Below are 17,624 nucleotides of genomic sequence, written 5' to 3' on the forward strand. Positions count from 1 at the left end.
GCAGCCATCTCCTCGTGTTCTTGGTCTTAGCCTAATAACAAAAATACTGCCCTACAATAGACCCCCCTCACCCCCTGTTCGCTCTGAATTTTAACCCTAGACCCCCCTCACCCCGTGTTCGCTCTGAATTTTAACCCTAGACCCCCCTCACCCCGTGTTCATTCTGAATTTTGACCCTAGACCCCCCTCACCCCCTGTTCGTTCTGAATTTTTACAATAGACCCCCCACCCCCTGTTTGCTCTCAATTTTGACCCTAGACCCCCCCCCCCTCTCCCTTTTTGCTCTGAATTTTGACCCCAGACCCCCCCCCCCCCTCCTCACTCTTTGCTCCTCATACTGACCTATGCTATTTGTTTCATGTTGTTTAATTCAAAATTGGATTCCACAAGATGTTTCCAAACAATCGGTTACTCTCTCGTGGCTTCCGGATGGACCTATTAACACCTCACTCTCATTGTCCTGGTTCCTAAGGTCAGGATGTGAAAGTCTACTTGTATTTATTCATTTTTACTAGTAATGGCGCTGATCAGTGACTTATAGCAGGACTGTGATAGCGCGGAACTCAATCTGACACTAACTGACACTGGGTGGAAACTGACAACACAAGTGATATTAATATTTCTATACACTGTCACTGTACTAAGGACACTGGCTGGGAAGGGGTTAACATCTCAGGTAATCAAAGGGTTAAATGTGTGCCTAACCATGTGTATTATGTGCTGCTTTTTATTAAATATCTCTGTTTCTTTTCCCTGCTTTGCAGAGAGAAGAAACAGAGAGATTGTTCCCTCTGTACAGAGTACTTGGTTGATTGTCAACACAGGGCTCTGGGCTGTGATTGGACACAGCCGATCAGCAGGTCCTGGCCATGAATTATTGTCTAGGACAGGGGTGTTAAACTGGTGGCCCTGCAGCTGTTGCAAAACTACAAGTCCCATCATGCCTCTGCCTTTGGGAGTCATGCTTGTAACTGTCAATCTTGCAATGCCACGTGGGATTTGTAGTTTGACAACAGCTGGAGTGCCACCAGTTTGACACCCATGCTCTATATCTATATAAACTACAAGTCCCATCATGCCTCTGCCTTTGGGAGTCATGCTTGTAACTGTCAATCTTGCAATGCCACATGGGACTTGTAGTTTGACAACAGCTGGAGGGCTGCCAGTTTGACACCCGTGCTCTAGGACCCCTGCTGTTCACAAATGTAGCAGGAGGGGTACCAGCCTATAACCCAGAGTCTATGAATATCAAGCCTGTGTACTGTACAATCAGGATGAATAGGTAGTTGAGCTGCAGTCCCCCCCCCCCCCCAAACTGCCACTCTTAACCCGACACAGCAGCTGGAGGAGGTTGTACATATGCTGTGACTGAGACGCTTTGCTTCATGGCTGTGGCAAAAATGACACCCTTTGCCACGTCTGACGTCTATGCCGCCACTGAACATGGCCTGTGCAAGTGAACGGGGGCGAGCTGCCACTGTCCTGCAATGCACAGGTGCTTACCAGGAGATATAGCGCCTCCCAGCCACCGCGGATCGCTTTTCAGACAGCAGCAAGGGCCGCCCTTGGTGTAAATGGGCCACTAATATATTTAAAGGTTCCAACCGTGTCTCTCCTTTCCCTTTTTCCCAAGACCTTGCATATTAAGTTTCGGGGGGAAAAAAAAAATAATATTTCCCATAATTGCAGCAAATCCAGATGCATGGAGCACCTTGCGTTCATGGGCGATTTGCCTTTGCTGCACATGCTCTCTGCAAAGGTTCTACCGCGCACATTCCTAAAGTACAGGATCTGCTGTTGGTGCCATGTGTGCTCTCTGCGCTCTCCATGGTGCTGAATGTCAGATATATTCCACAGGCTGACTACTGCGCCGCTAAATGTGCGGACTGGATAGATGACCCTTGAAGCTGAACTCTGGGCGCAAATGCTTTCATTTTAATATGTTCCCTGATAACCACAAACGGTATACATTCGCAAACCCAGATATCACCTTGTAAAAGTAGCAGTGCTATACATTGCCTGTACAGACAGCAGACCAAGCAGGCTCCACCCACTACAGGTTCCCTGCCTGCAGAAAACTACAGGAGGGGGCAGGGGCGGACTGACCATTTGGACACTCGGGCGCTGCCAGAGAGCCCGGGGTCAGTAGGGGGCCCCATGAGATGCCCCTGGTACCTTTCATAGGCTTTTTTGAGAGTGGTTTGAGTGTGAGCTAGGACACAGGGGCCCCATGATCTCCTATTGTCCAGGGGCCCCATGAGTTGTCAGTCCTCCCCTGGGAGGGGGCAGAGACAAGACTGGTCACCCTGCACAAAAAGACAGAACAGATCTTTGGGAGGGGCCCAGCAGGCTCCACCCACTACAGGCTGCCTGCAGAAAACTACAGGAGGGGGCGGAGACAAGACCGGTCACCCTGCACAAAGAGAGAACAGAACTATGGGAGGGGCCCAGTAGGCTCCACCCACTACAGGCTGCCTGCAGAAAACTACCAGAGGGGGCGGAGACAAGACCGGTCACCCTGCACAAAGAGAGAACAGAACTATGGGAGGGGCCCAGTAGGCTCCACCCACTACAGGCTGCCAGCAGAAAACTACAGGAGGGGGCGGAGACAAGACCAGTCACCCTGCACAAGGAGAGAGCAGCAGTCACTGGTCTTTATGACAGGAAGTTTCATTACTGCACATATCTGGAAGAAATCACACTGAGATTCCAGGAAGAACACACAGGACAAATGGATTAAAATAATATTTGCCCTCCCTAGACTTCAGCTTTAAAGCCCCATTCCAGCCATTTTTTAAAATTTTGTTTTGCATCAGATCAGGGACGAGTTAGAGCCTCTGTCAGGTATTTGTGTCCCAATCGGAAAGATCTTCCTTTACCATACTGGTGAGGTTTTCCATCACTTCCTGTCAGAAAAGGAAGTGATCAGAAATCTCCCAAACGGGGACACAGACACGAAACACATTTTTAGTAAAGTCAGTCTAGGTTCACATCTCCACGTTTCCACCCGGTGCGTTTTTTTGGATTTGGTTCTATAGAAAAAAGCATGCAGTGCGTTTTTGATGCGTTTTATTCTGCCCAGCAACAAGTTGGAAAAAAAAAAAGCAAAAACGCATCAAAAACACGTGCAAAAACGCAAAAAGCACCGCAGAAACAAATCAAACGCAAACCGCATAGGTGTGAACCCAGCCTTACAAAGAACTTTTAACAATGTTTCTGTTGCTATATTTGCCTCAATGTCCCAGTGACAACAGCCTTCCCTATATCTTGCATGGGTGTCACAAAGACAGGAAGTTATGAAATATCTCCCCCATGGAGTTATAGGCAAAAAAAAAAAAAAAGTCTAGCAGAAATATTAACTCTTTCCTTTAGGCTCCGTTAGGCTTTAATCCTCTGCTTTGGCGGCAAAGCTTTCTGTGCTGAAAGGGTGGTCCCAGCACAGCAACCGAGCTGTCAAAGACAGCTCTCAGACCCTGCTAATGATCAGCAGCCGGTGGGTACGGCTCCTGACCATGTGACCATAGTGACAGCCAATCACAATGGCCAACTGATCAGTCAATCTTCCCCAACGGGGGGGAGAGAGAAGTATAAAAGGGATCCCTAAGGGCTAGGCAGCAAGGGGTTAACTAGAGTTTGAGCCTCTCTCACCTCTTGCTGCTCTCGGTGGCCTCCAACATGGCCGAATCTTTGCCATTGCCGCTCGTGCTGCTGTGGGAGCTCCGGCTCTGCCGAGATTCGTTCCCGTTGGACTCGTTCCCGCTGGAGCCGTGGCTGTTGGTGTCCGTCTCGTCCTGCTGCGTCCCCTCCATCTCCCGCGACCCCCGCCTTCTCCGACCCCTCTCCCCGAGAGGGGGAGGAGGCTCGCAGGATCCGTTCATCCCCTCCGTCTTGGCCAATCGGTGGTGTGAAGGACCAGAGGACAGATGTAGAATGGAGACGATCTGAGGAGAACAAAAAAACATAAATATGTTCAAAAATGTAAATGATAAAAATAATAAATGATAAAAAAAAGTAAAACATGTTTATATATATATACTGTATATGTGTGTGTATGTATTATATATATATATATATATATATATATATATATATATATACACACACACACACATATATACTGTATATATATATATACACACACACACATATATACTGTATATATATATATACACACACACACATATATACTGTATATATATATATACACACATACACACAGTATATATATACAGCTATACAGTAGATATACTGATTGTTGTCTCTTCTTCCATCATACGTCTGCACAGATCGGTTGTCACGCTCCTTGCGCCCGACCATTGACATTACCGCCCCCCATGTACGATGTGAGAGTACAAGGTGTTCTGACTCACCTATTACATATGTTCGCTCACCACTTCAGTACCCCCCCCCCCACTCATTCCTCGGCCTGAAGAGCGTCCGCTAGACACAGATTACGCACGCCGTAGGCCATCTTTTGACACCTGATACTAAAGGCTCAAAGTGGCCTATTTACAAAGAGGGTGAAATTCAAAACTCTGCGCTTTTGCAGCTCTCTCTTTTCTAAAAAAAAAAAAAAAAGCGATATAATTAAGGCTCCATTCACACTTGCGCAACCCGAAAGTCGCACAATTCCACAGTGCGACTTTGATCCGACTTTACCCTCTCTGGACCTAAGTCACATAAAAAGTCGGATCAAAGCAGTGCAGGCACCTTTTCAAAATCGCTGCAACTTCAGCAGAGAGGCCGCCGCTTCTACCTAGACCGCCGCAGAGAGGCCGCCGCTTCTACCTAGACCGCCGCAGAGAGGCCGCCGCTTCTACCTAGACCGCCGCAGAGAGGCCGCCGCTTCTACCTAGACCGCCGCAGAGAGGCCGCCGCTTCTACCTAGACCGCCGCAGAGAGGCCGCCGCTTCCACCTAGACCGCCGCAGAGAGGCCGCCGCTTCTACCTAGACTGCCGCAGAGAGGCCGCCGCTTCTACCTAGACCCCGCAGAGAGGCCGCCGCTTCTACCTAGACCCCGCAGAGAGGCCGCCGCTTCTACCTAGACCGCCGCAGAGAGGCCGCCGCTTCTACCTAGACCGCCGCAGAGAGGCCGCCGCTTCTACCTAGACCTCAAAAAGAGGCCGCCGCTTCTACCTAGACCTCGGCAGAGAGGCCGCCGCTTCCACCTAGACCTCGGCAGAGAGGCCGCCGCTTCCACCTAGACCTCGGCAGAGAGGCCGCAGCTTCTACCTAGACCTCGGCAGAGAGGCCACTGCTTCTACCTAGACCCCAGCGCAAAAAAAAAAAATATTCTGAAGGTGGCCATACAGTATACAATCGGATTGTACAATCTACAAAACTATAGGGCCAAGCTAACTAATCCATTCAATATCCAAATCAGGCAGGCCCATGCACTACAGAGGTGATGGCAGATCTAAAGCTAGGTCCACATCTCTGTGTGTCGGGCACAAAAAAATCACGCTTTCCCAACGTGCAGAGAAACACGTTGCCCTTTAGCCGACTAGCAACACTACCATGCGATTTGGTGCTTGTTTTTTGGAAGAAAAAAAAAAAAGTCAGGGACTTCTTTTCCGCATTTCCTGCGCGTCTTATGAACGACATGTGCTGAAATTGCGCGCTCGGTTGCACCTGTAGGTGTGAACCAAGCCTTAGGCTAGGCTCACCCCTATGCAGGTTGCGTTTGAGCCGTTTCTGCATTGCATTGTGCATTGTGATTTTGCCACTTTTTCCCCCATTTTTCTTGTTGCTAGGCAGATTTAAACCGCAAAACGCATCAAAAATGTGTCAAAAGCCCACTATATGCTTTTCTGCAGCGTCTCCATTGAAGTCTATAGAACCAAAAACGCAACTTTTTGCGTTAAAAAAAAAAAGGTCCCTGACCCTTTCCAAAAGCGCACCGGGTAAAAACGCGGGGATGTGAACGTGTCCCATAGGAAATCATGTTAAATGGACTGTACTGGGTTTCTGCAAAACGCTTTAGGTTTGAACCTGAGGTAAGGGAGATGGTACAATCAGATTGTATAGTCTATGGACAGCTTTACTGAAATCTCCATGGAGAGGCAGGAGTATTAGTTGGGGTGGAGCACCGAGCTCCCATACTTTCCATATTAGTACATGTATAAGTTGTAATCTATCCTGTTATTACTGAATGCTTATGTCATGAGACGTATTCCAATGACACGGAAGCGTTGAGTAATCCCGTGTTACATAACATCATGCATGTAAGTGTGTCATCAAAGCAGATCAAACACAAAAGAAGATGTTGGGAAAAAAAAAAAAGCTTGCAACCAAGAACAACAATTCTAAACTACGAGCCTGGCAGAAAAAACAACATAGTTAAGCTAATTATAGGCAGATATAAAAAACAACAAAAAAAAAAATGACAATTGATACTTCGTTTTATTTTTTTTAAAAAGTATCAGTTTTTATTTAAAAAAAAAAAAAAAAGACAATTGATAGTTTTATTAAAAAAAAAAGTAAGTATCAATTGTCTGTTTTTGTTTTTTATAAAAACTGATACTTAGTTTTATTTAAAAAAAAGAAGTATCAGTTTTTATAAAAAAACAAAAACAAAAAAGACAATTGATAATTTATAATAAAACTATCAATTGTCTTTTTTTTGTTGTTTTTTTTTTTTTATAAAAACTGATACTTCTTTTTTTAAATAAAACCAAGTATCAGTTTTTGTAAAAAAATAAAAAAAAAAAGACAATCGATACTTAGTTTTATTTAAAAAAAAGAAGTATCAGTTTTTATAAAAAAACAAAAACAAAAAAGACAATTGAAAATTTATAATAAAACTATCAATTGTCTTTTTTTTGTTGTTTTTTTTTTTTTATAAAAACTGATACTTCTTTTTTTAAATAAAACCAAGTATCAGTTTTTGTAAAAAAAAAAAAAAAAAAAAAGACAATCGATACTTAGTTTTATTTAAAAAAAAAGTAAGTATCAGTTTTTATTAAAAAAAAAAAAAAAAAAAAAAAGACAATTGATGTTTTATTATAAATTATCAATTGTCTTTTTTTTGTTTTTTATTTAATAAAAAACAAAAACAAAATTTAATAGTTTTATTAAAAAAAGTAAGTAAGTATCAATTGTCTTTTTTTTCTTAATAAAACTATCAATTGTCTTTTTTTTGTTTTTTTTATAAAAACTGATACTTTTTTTTTTTTATAAAACTAAGTATCAGTTTTTATAAAAACAAAACAAAAAGAGACAATTGATACTTTTTAAAATAAAACTATCAATTGTCTGTTTTGTTTTGTTTTTTTTTTAATAAAAACTGATACTTACTTTTTTTTAAGAATAAAACTAAGTATCAATTATCTTTTTTTGTGTTGTTTTGTTTTTATAAAAACTGATACTTAGTTTTATTTAAAAATAAAAGTATCAGTTTTTATAAAAACAAAAAAAAGACAATTGATACTTTTTTTTAATAATAAAATTATCAATTGTCTTTTTTTTATAAAAACTGATACTTCTTTTTTTTAAATAAAACCAAGTATCAGTTTTTATAAAAAAAAAAAAAGAAAAAAAAAGACAATTGATAGTTTTATTTTAAAAAAAATTATCAAATGTCTTTTTTTTGTTTTGTTTTATAAAAACTGATACTTTTTTAAAAAAAATAAAACGAAGTATCAATTGTCGTTTTTTTTGTTGTCTTTTTTTTTATAAAAACTATCAATCGTCGTTTTTTTTTTAATAAAACAAACCTTTTAACCACAACTAGTTTAATCACTTAAGCCCCGGACAGTTTTACCCCCTTCATGACCCAGGCATTTTTTTCTTGCTATTCGGGACTGTGATACTATAGCAATTGCGCGGTCATGCAGCACTGTATCCAAGTGAAATTTTTTTTTCACACAAATAGAGATTTCTTTTGGTGGTATTTCAGCACCACTGGGGGTTTTATTTTTTATTATATAAAAAGACAGAAAATTTTGAAAAAAGCAAACAATATTTTATACTTTCTGTCCTAAAACATATCCAATAAAAAAAAATTTAAATGTCTTCATAAAATGTAGCAGAATGTGGGCCAAAAATGTATTCTGCTACATGTCTTTAATAAAAAAAAAATCCCAATAAATGTGAATGAGATGGGTAAAAGATGGCTTCAGCTCTTATTCTCCATCCGTAGAGAACTCAAACGCGTTTCGTCCTTTGGTTAAGCTCCAAAAAGGGTAAAACACGTCTGAGGAGTTCTCTATGGGTGAACAAGAGCTGGAGCCATCTTTCACCCATCTCATTCACATTTGTGAGACAGGCAGTCAGTGTCTATGTGCAGATGACCACCATTTTGTTGAAGTCTACTGTGATTGGCTGTCACAGGGTCACATGATTGGTAGTCCGTGCCGCCAGCTTCCAATCTCAACCACTTGCTCTCTAGAGGATTTCCCCCCCTTCTAGACCAGGCCATATTTTGCGATACGGCGCTGCGTTACTTTAGCTGAAAATTGCGCGGTCATGCAACGCTGCACCCAGATGACATTTCTGTCCTTTTATCCCACAAATAGAGCTTTCTTCTGTGGTATTTGATCGCCTGTGCGTTCTGACAAATAGACTGTGCGCTCTGTGGCTCTCCCATGAGCCACAGTTGGCTGGCATCAGGCTAAAGTCTGCTATCCGCTGATGTCACAGGCATTGGAAGGATCCCGACACTATTGTCAGGTGGCCTCCAGTTGAGAGCCAAAGCCAGCTGTGCCCGCCACTTCTCCCGCCGGGTGCTACAGTGAGCGCTGGAGGGGTGACTGACACCACTCTCCGTTCCAAGCTGACCGAGAACTGAAAAGCGGTCATGCGAGTGTACAGTTCTCGGTCAGCTTGGAATGGTCTCCGAGCCAGCGGGGCTGCGTTTTTTTCCATGCCATTTGTGATTTCCTATGGAGCACGTTCACATCGTGGTTTTTTTGCGGGCGCATTTTTTGGAAAGGGTCAGAGATTTCTTTTCCCGCAGCAGTTTACTTTTTTTTTTTAGTCCAACAACTTCGATGGAACCGCATAGGCAAGTCCTGCGCTTTGCGTGTGTTTTTCGAATGAGTTTTTCGAATTTTGTTGAATCAATGTTCGAATTCGGCTGAACCGATTTAGAATACAAACGTCTTTTCGAATTTGGTTGAAATGTTTTCGAATTGAATTCGAATACGAATTACCAAAACAAATCCTGAAAAAGAATTGAATGAATTTACCGAATCCAAATACACAAAATTTGTTAGATTTTGAAACTTAACTAATTTTTTTTTTTGCACATGTCTACTCAGTTGCATTTTGTACATGGGCTTATCATCGCATTATAACCGATTTTCTCTCATATGAGCAATAGCAGCTTAGAAGGAGGCCAAGTGTAGGTCATACATGTACCGGTGAAGGGACTCGGGTGACACTTGGAATCATCACAAACTGATCTCAAAATGCAAGCCCTCTATGCCCGCCTCCTGTGCTGCCTGACCCCTGTGTCTTCAGTGACTGAGGACTCCTGTGTGCTCCAATATCTCCAGTGACAACTGTGTCTCCAGCAACCCTGGTGACCCCTGTGTGCCCCTGTGTCTCCAGCAACCCTTGTGACCCCTGTGTGCCCCTGTGTCTCCAGCAACCCTTGTGACCCGTGTGCCCCTGTGTCTCCAGCAACCCTTGTGACCCCTGTGTGCCCCTGTGTCTCCAGCAACCCTGGTGACCCGTGTGTGCCCCTGTGTCTCCAGCAACCCTGGTGACCCCTGTGTGCCCCTGTGTCTCCAGCAACCCTTGTGACCCCTGTGTGCCCCTGTGTCTCCAGCAACCCTTGTGATCCCTGTGCGCTTCTGTGTCTCTAGCAACCCGGGTGTCCCGTGTGCTCCTGTGTCTCTAGCAACCATGTTGACCCCTGTGTGTTCCTCTCTAGCAACCCAGGTGACTCCTGTGTGCTCCTGTGTCTCTAGCAACCCGGGTGACCCCTGTGTGCTTCTGTGTCTCCAGAGACCAGCGCATCCCTGTGTCTCCACTGCGCCAGTTTGTGAAGTGCCCCTGCCCCCCCCCCCCCCCACATAATTCCCCATGAGCCCCTGTGTCTCCGCAGAGCCTCGGGCATGCTCCACCTTCAGATACACTCCTGCAACCACCTGGACTATCCTTCCCCATGGATGCGGACCTTCATCTGTGACAATCATGTCAGGATTTACTATACCTGAAGGAAGGTACCATGAAAAATGAGTTCTGAAAAACGAGTGTCCATTTTTCACACCAAGCATTACCATACCAAAATGACGTCATCATGAAAAATGGGGTTCAAAGAGGGGTGTCCCTTTCATGTCAGGAGTTACCAAACCGAAAAGCAGCTACTGTGAAAAATGTCCTTGTAGGAGGAACCGTAATTATCGATAGATTTTCCCCTTGTAGACATCATGAAGTGCCAGCTATTGCGGCGTGTGCCAGCAGGACACGGCCATTTAATGACCGCAATGCGGTTAGCAGGCACACGGCAATCACGGTCTCTGTGCCGTTGCAGGATCGGAGCGTCTAGATGGCAGCTGGGTGGGGAAGCCCACCTGTGACTGGGCAGTGAAAGGAGAAGCAGCACAGTGAGGAGCTCATCCCCATCCTTCTGCTCTCTCCTCCATTCGCTTCAATGGGCTGCCCTGCACACTGAGAACCGTGGAAAATCAGTCGACTTTTATACAAAAATGTGCCACACAGAACCGCATGGTGCTGCAGCTGTGTTGGCGAGTTGAGATCGATTGCGTTGGCGGTCCAATCATCTTAATGGACAGTAACCGAGTGACATAATACATGATGTACTTTTCTCTGACACTAGATGTCCTCAGTCTGATGGCCAACACCATTCACCCCACTTCCTCTGAGGCTGTCATCCCGGATGAGCCCCCAGCCTGTGACTGGGCAGTGCAAGGAGAAGCAGCACAGTGAGGAGCTCATCCCCACCCCTCTGCTCTCTCCTCCATTTGCTTCAATGGGCTGCCCTGCATGCTGAGGAACATGGAAAATCAGTCGACTTATATCCAAAATTGTGCCACACAGAACCGCATGGTGCTGCAGCATTAGATTGCGTTGGCGGTCCAATCGTCTTAATAGGCGGTTACCAAGCGACATAATGCATGATGTACTTTTCTCTGACACTAGATGTCCTCAGTCTGATGGCCAACACCATTCACCCCACTTCCTCTGAGGCTAGGTCATCCCGGACGAGCCCCCAGCCTGTGACTGAGCAATGAAAGGAGAAGCAGCACAGTGAGGAGCTCATTCCTATCCTTCTGCTCTCTCCTCCATTCACTTCAATGGGCTGCCCTGCACACTGAGAAACGTGGAAAATCAGTTGACTTTTATTCAGAGATTTCCCCCCTGCAGTACTTTTTTCGGACAATAGATGTCCTCAGTCTGATGCCATTCAACCCACTTCCTGTGAGGCTGGGTCATCCCGGACGAGCCCCCAGCCTGGGACTGGGCAGTGAAAGGAGAAGCAGCACAGTAAGGAGCTCATCCCCGTCACTTTGTTCTCTCTTCCAATCAGCTTGCTTCGTGTTAGCACGTGCACTGATTGGCTCCTCGTGCTGCTTTTTTCCTTTCACACTCCAGCCCTGCTGTACAGGGACTGCAAGAGGCTGATACCAGGTCACATTCAGGGACTAACACGGATTGCATAAAAAAAAAAAAAAAAAAAAAAAAAACAACGATTACAGAGCTGCATTCGTTTTTGCATTTTAGATCGTCCTGGAGTTCGGCTTTAACTGGCTCCCGCCTGGCCGTCACTGTACGATGGATCGCTCTCGTTCTGGGAGGACATCATATGACGTCCGCGCTTGTGCGCCCCCGGAACGGTCAAGGTGAGGAGTGAATCTGCCACGAGGATCCCAGTTCAGGCACTTCCTGGTACAGGGTGACAACACTCTGTCTGTGTCACTCGATTGTGCTCCTGAGTTGTCATCCCGTCTCCCGGCTGCTGGAGGAGACTAAAAACGACCGTCCTGATGCACACAGCACAGGCATGGTCCACGGTTGTCGAAATCAGGCAATCTGCCCGGAGAAATGCTGTGCAACCGTTGGGCCAGTAGATGTGAAGTGGCTGCAGGAGATCAGCGACAGGATGACAAAACATAGGAGCAGCATCTTCTATAGAGCTGAACTCCCGTTTTTCGTTTTACTTCCCGTCAACCCATAATTCCAACCGTATCCTCAGCGCTGCAGGCGTTCACAGCTCATTAAGTCCAAAGCTGACTATATACTATACAATCTGATTGTACAATCTCCTTTTGATCTACCACAAGCTATGTAGTGGAAGGGCTTGCCTGATTTGCTACAAACTGAATCATTTAAGCTGCCCATACATTATACAATTTTCCATCAGATTTACCAAAATCTACATAATATGACACCAAACCTAAACACTTCCAATTTGTATCCAATCAGGCAGGCCCGTGTGCTACATAGCTGGAGGAGATTTGTACAAGGAAATTGTATAATGTATGGGTTTGTCATCACATTACGGTTTTGGTGACGCTAAAGCTGCTTTTACGCTATACAATCTGATTGTACAATCTTCATGCAATCTTCTTCAGACTTACCAAATCCATTTTAGTATGGGGACACATTTAAACAATTCATTACATTGTATCAACTCAGACAGGCTACTATACTATATTAGTGGGTGGAAGATTTGAAGGAGGTTGTACAATCAGATTGTATAATGTATGGGCAGCTTAAATGAAATCATACAGAGATTGTACAATTGGATTGTATAGTGTATGGTCACCTTAAAGGAGAGCACACAGACATTGTACAATCAGATTGTATAGTGTATGGCCACTTTATAGGAGATCGAACAGAGATTGTATAAGGAATGAGCATTTTAAACGAGATCGCCCAGACATTGTACAGTGTACGTTACGTTACCCTAAAGGAGATCATACAGAGATTGTACAATCGGATTGTATAGTAGACGGTCACCTTAAATGAAATCATACAGAGATTGCATAATCAGATTGTATAATGTATGGTCACCTTAAAGATCATGCAGACATTGTACAATCAGATTGTATAGTGTATGGTCACTGTATAGGAGATCAAACAGAGATTGTATATTCAGATAATATAAGGAATGAGCATTTTAAAGGCAATCGCCCAGACGTTGTACAATCAAATTGTATAGTGTACGGTCACCTTAAAGGAGATCTACAGAAATTTTACAATCAGATTGTGTAGTGTACGGTCAATTTATAGGAGATCAAACAGACATTGTACAATCAGATTGTACGGTGTATGGTCACCTTAAGGGAAATCACACAGACATTATACAATCAGATGGTATGGTATATAGTCACCTTAAGGGAAATCACACAGAGCTTGTACAATCAGATTGCATGGTGTAAAGTCACCTTAAAGGAGATCACCCAGACATTGTACAATCAGATTGTATGGTGTAAAGTCACCTTAAAGGAGATCACCCAGACATTGTACAATCAGATTGTGTGGTATATAGTCACCTTAAAGGAGATCACCCAGACATTGTACAATCGGATTGTATAGTGTACGGTCACCTTAAAGGAGATCTACAGAATTTTACAATCAGATTGTATGGTATATAGTCGCCTTAAAGGAGATCACCCAGACATTGTACAATCAGATTGTATAGTGTATAGTCACCTTAAAAGGAGATCACCCAGACATTGTACAATCAGATTGTATAGCGTACGACCAGTTTAGACTCACTATGTTCCGGGTTGTGTGCCGTCCGTCGCCGTCCTCCCACTATCAGTCCTGCCCGGTACGGGATGACGTCAGAGTCCGACCAGCAGGTGCAGAGAGGAGTCTTTGGGGACGTGGTGACCTGCGTGGCAGCTTCCAGAATGAGGAGTGAGGTAGGTACCGTCACCGACCCCTCCAACCCCCACATGTAACAAGTAACCCTTGTTGGCTCCGCCCCCCCCCCCCCCCCACCCCAACTGTTCTTTTTTTTTCCCAATCCCGGCGTTCAGCCAATCAATGCGTTACGATAGAAAGTACTTCAGCAAAACCTACTACTGGTCAGTTAGGGTGTGCACGACGTAAGAACCCCAATCCTCCTGAATACGGTGTGTGTGATCCAGGGGCGGACTGACTCATGGGGCCCCTGGGCGATAGGGGATCCTGGGTCCCCCGGGCAATAGGGGATCCTGGGGCCCTCGGGCAATAGGGGATCCTGGGGTCCCCGGGCAATAGGGGATCATGGGGCCCCTGTGTCCTTGCCCAAACTAAAAAAAGCCAATGAAAAAGGTACCAGGGGCATCTCATGGGGCCCCCTACTGACCCCGGGCCCTCGGGTAGTGCCCGAGTTTCCAAACGGTCAGTCCGCCCCTGGTGTGAACAGGGTGGCCATACACACTACAATCTGATTGCACAGTTTTGGTAGATGAGATTGTATAGAGAGGGATTGTACAATCTGGGGACAAACCCATCCAGTTCTATCCAATCGCAGAAGCCCTCGTATGACATAGACTTGTCGGCACATCGAAAAGGCGATTGTACAATCAGATTGCACAGTGCATGGTCAGCTTTAATGTGGCGGTAGAAGACCTCAGCCCCCCCCCCCCCCCTGCCATCAATACGCGCAGAGGGAGAACGCAACATGTCTAGACGTCAATTACCACCGCCAAGGTACGAAACGGCGAGCGTGCAAAATACGAACGATACGGCGAGGCGTATTCGCTGAACCCCGGTGCTGCACTACTGATGGAAGCTGCCTCCCCTCCCCCAGGCACCCCCTTTGCTCACCTTGCCTGTCTCATCCTCCTCCAGGTCCTGCATCTTCCCTGGCTGGCGTCCTCCTCGTTCTCTCCTCTGCTCATCCCCCTGCCTCCCTATAGGCTGCCCGTCCTGTGATGTCACCCTGTGAGGTAATCGCCCCACACGTGGAACACAGTGCTGCCTGCTCCCCCCTCCTCCACGCTCTGTGATTGGAAACCTGGAAACGGCCAATCAGAGGGCAGCTCCGCATAACATGCAAATACATGGAGCGCACAGAGCTTAACCCTTCGCCCTGCCGTGCGCATCGCCTTCTATTACATCACCGCAGAGCGCGCTTAACGCGAGAAACCGTCTCCGGCCCAGAGAGGCGTCTACAGATGTATGAACACCGAGACGATTTTGCATTGAAAGAAAAAAAAAAAAAAAAAGCGGGCAAAAAAACGCTGCCCTTTAAATTCTATGTATGTCTTCACATTGCTGCGCTTCCGTCGCGGCGCAAAAAATCCCACTTGACGCATTTTTGGACAGTTTAACCCCTCGCCTGCCGGACACTTCTACCCCCTTCCTGCCCAGGACAATTTCCAGCTTTCAGCGCTGTCACAATTTGAATGACAATTGCGCGGTAATGCAACACTGTACCCATATGAAATTTGTATCATTTTTTTAGGACAGATAAAGCTTTATTTTGGTGGTATTTAATCACCTCGGGATTTTTATTTTTTGCTAAACAAACCAAAAACAACTGAAACTTTAAAAAAAAAAAGTTTTTTTTTTTTTTTGTTATAAAATTTTGTAAATAAGTGATTTTTCTCCTTCACTGATGTGCGCTAATGAGGCTGCAGTGATGGGCACTGATGAGGAGGCACTGGTAGGTGGCACTTATGGGCATTAACAGGCATCACTGATGGACAATGATAGGCTGCACTGATAGACACTGATGGAAACTGATAGGCTGCAAGCTGGTCAAAAAAAAAAAAACCCATAAACAGCAAAATGCATCAAAAACCGCATGTGCAAAAAAAACGCAAAAAACACACCGCAAAACTCACTGCAGAAACAGATCAAAACGCAAACTGCATAGGTGTGAACCGAGCCTTTGTGGACGGGAACCGCATCAAAAACGCATCTAAAACACATCAAAAACGCAACAAACTTGTGGGAAGTGCTTTGTCCAGTGGGGAAAAATGCAAACACCAAAACACATCAAAAACACACCGCAGCAAACTTTACACCAATGCGTTTTTAATCTGCCCAGCAACAAGCTGGCCAAAAAAACCCCGATAAACAGCAAAACACATCAAAAACCACATGTGCAAAAAAAAAAAAAACGCAAAAAACGCACCGCAAAAACGGATCAAAACGCAAACTGCATAGGTGTGAACCGAGCCTTGGGGGAAACGTATCAAAAACGCATCTAAAATGCATAAAGAAAAAAAAAACACATGTGCCAGCAGAACCCAAAACTTCGTCGCCGCAATCGATAGGACAACAGGGTGCGCCAATGTACTCCCTATGACACCGCCCAGTCGCCTACCATGTACTCCCTATGTCACCGCCCAGTCCCCTACCATGTACTCCCTATGATACCGCCCAGTCGCCTACCATGTACTCCCTATGTCACCGCCCAGTCGCCTACCATGTACTCCCTATGACACCGCCCAGTCGCCTACCATGTACTCCCTATGTCACCGCCCAGTCCCCTACCATGTACTCCCTATGATACCGCCCAGTCGCCTACCATGTACTCCCTATGTCACCGTCCAGTCGCCTACCATGTACTCCCTATGTCACCGCCCAGTCGCCTACCATGTACTCCCTATGTCACCGCCCAGTCGCCTACCATGTACTCCCTATCTCACCGCCCAGTCACCTACCATGTACTCCCTATGATACCGCCCAGTCGCCTACCATGTACTCCCTATGACACCGCCCAGTCCCCTACCATGTACTCCCTATGACACCGCCCAGTCCCCTACCATGTACTCCCTATGTCACCGCCCAGTCGCCTTCCATGTACTCCCTATGTCACCGCCCAGTCGCCTACCATGTACTCCCTATGATACCGCCCAGTCGCCTACCATGTACTCCCTATGATACCGCCCAGTCGCCTACCATGTACTCCCTATGTCACCGCCCAGTCGCCTACCATGTACTTCCTATGACACCGCCCAGTCGCCTACCATGTACTCCCTATGTCACCGCCCAGTCGCCTACCATGTACTCCCTATGATACCGCCCAGTCGCCTACCATGTACTCCCTATGTCACCGCCCAGTCGCCTACCATGTACTTCCTATGACACCGCCCAGTCGCCTACCATGTACTCCCTATGTCACCGCCCAGTCGCCTACCATGTACTCCCTATGTCACCGCCCAGTTGCCTACCATGTACTCTCTATGTCACCGCCCAGTCGCCTACCATGTACTCCCTATAATACCGCCCAGTCGCCTACCATGTACTCCCCATGACACTGCCCAGTCGCCTACCATGTACTCCCCATGACACCGCCCAGTCGCCTACCATGTACTCCTTATGTCACCGCCCAGTCGCCTTCCATGTATTCCCCATGACACCGCCCAGTCCCCTACCATGTACTCCCTATGACACCGCCCAGTCACCTACCATGTACTCCCTATGACACCGCCCAGTCACCTACCATCTTTTAGGGCCCAGTCACATTCTCGCAGTGCGTTAGCGCACGTTGTGTCCTGCTGTAATATGCATTGCGTTAAGATGACCACCAACGCACACAAAACGTGCCGAACATCATGAGACCTCCCAATGCAACGCAAAGCTGTGCACTGCTAGATGCTGCAGTGCAGGTGCCTCGCCCTCGTGCACCGGGGTACCATGCAAAATGGAGGGCCACGCAACACAGTGACTGGAGTTACCATGCATGGAGTTTGCACGTCCTGCC

General features: G+C 45.9%; 1 protein-coding gene across 2 annotated transcripts in view; it reads right to left on the bottom strand.

Annotated features, from left to right (window-relative positions):
- Window positions 1–17,624, bottom strand: part of PER1 (period circadian regulator 1) — a 103,918-nt gene that overhangs the window by 49,850 nt on the left and 36,444 nt on the right. Inside the window, exons 1-2 of one of the 2 annotated variants that reach the window (XM_089660901.1) lie at window positions 14,735–14,807; window positions 3,649–3,941 (exon numbers count right to left, since the gene is read on the bottom strand). In XM_089660901.1, the coding sequence (XP_089517027.1) occupies window positions 3,649–3,941; window positions 14,735–14,767 (326 nt within the window). In that variant the 5' untranslated portion in view covers window positions 14,768–14,807. Of the gene's footprint in view, window positions 1–3,648; window positions 3,942–14,734; window positions 14,808–17,624 lie in introns of those variants that run through there. The other variant, XM_089660902.1, reaches the window with a different exon arrangement.

Source organism: Staurois parvus, unplaced genomic scaffold, assembly GCF_062004578.1.
Source record: "Staurois parvus isolate SC_StPar_1 unplaced genomic scaffold, SC_StPar_1.0 ptg001287l, whole genome shotgun sequence".
Taxonomy (NCBI): Eukaryota; Metazoa; Chordata; class Amphibia; order Anura; family Ranidae; genus Staurois; species Staurois parvus.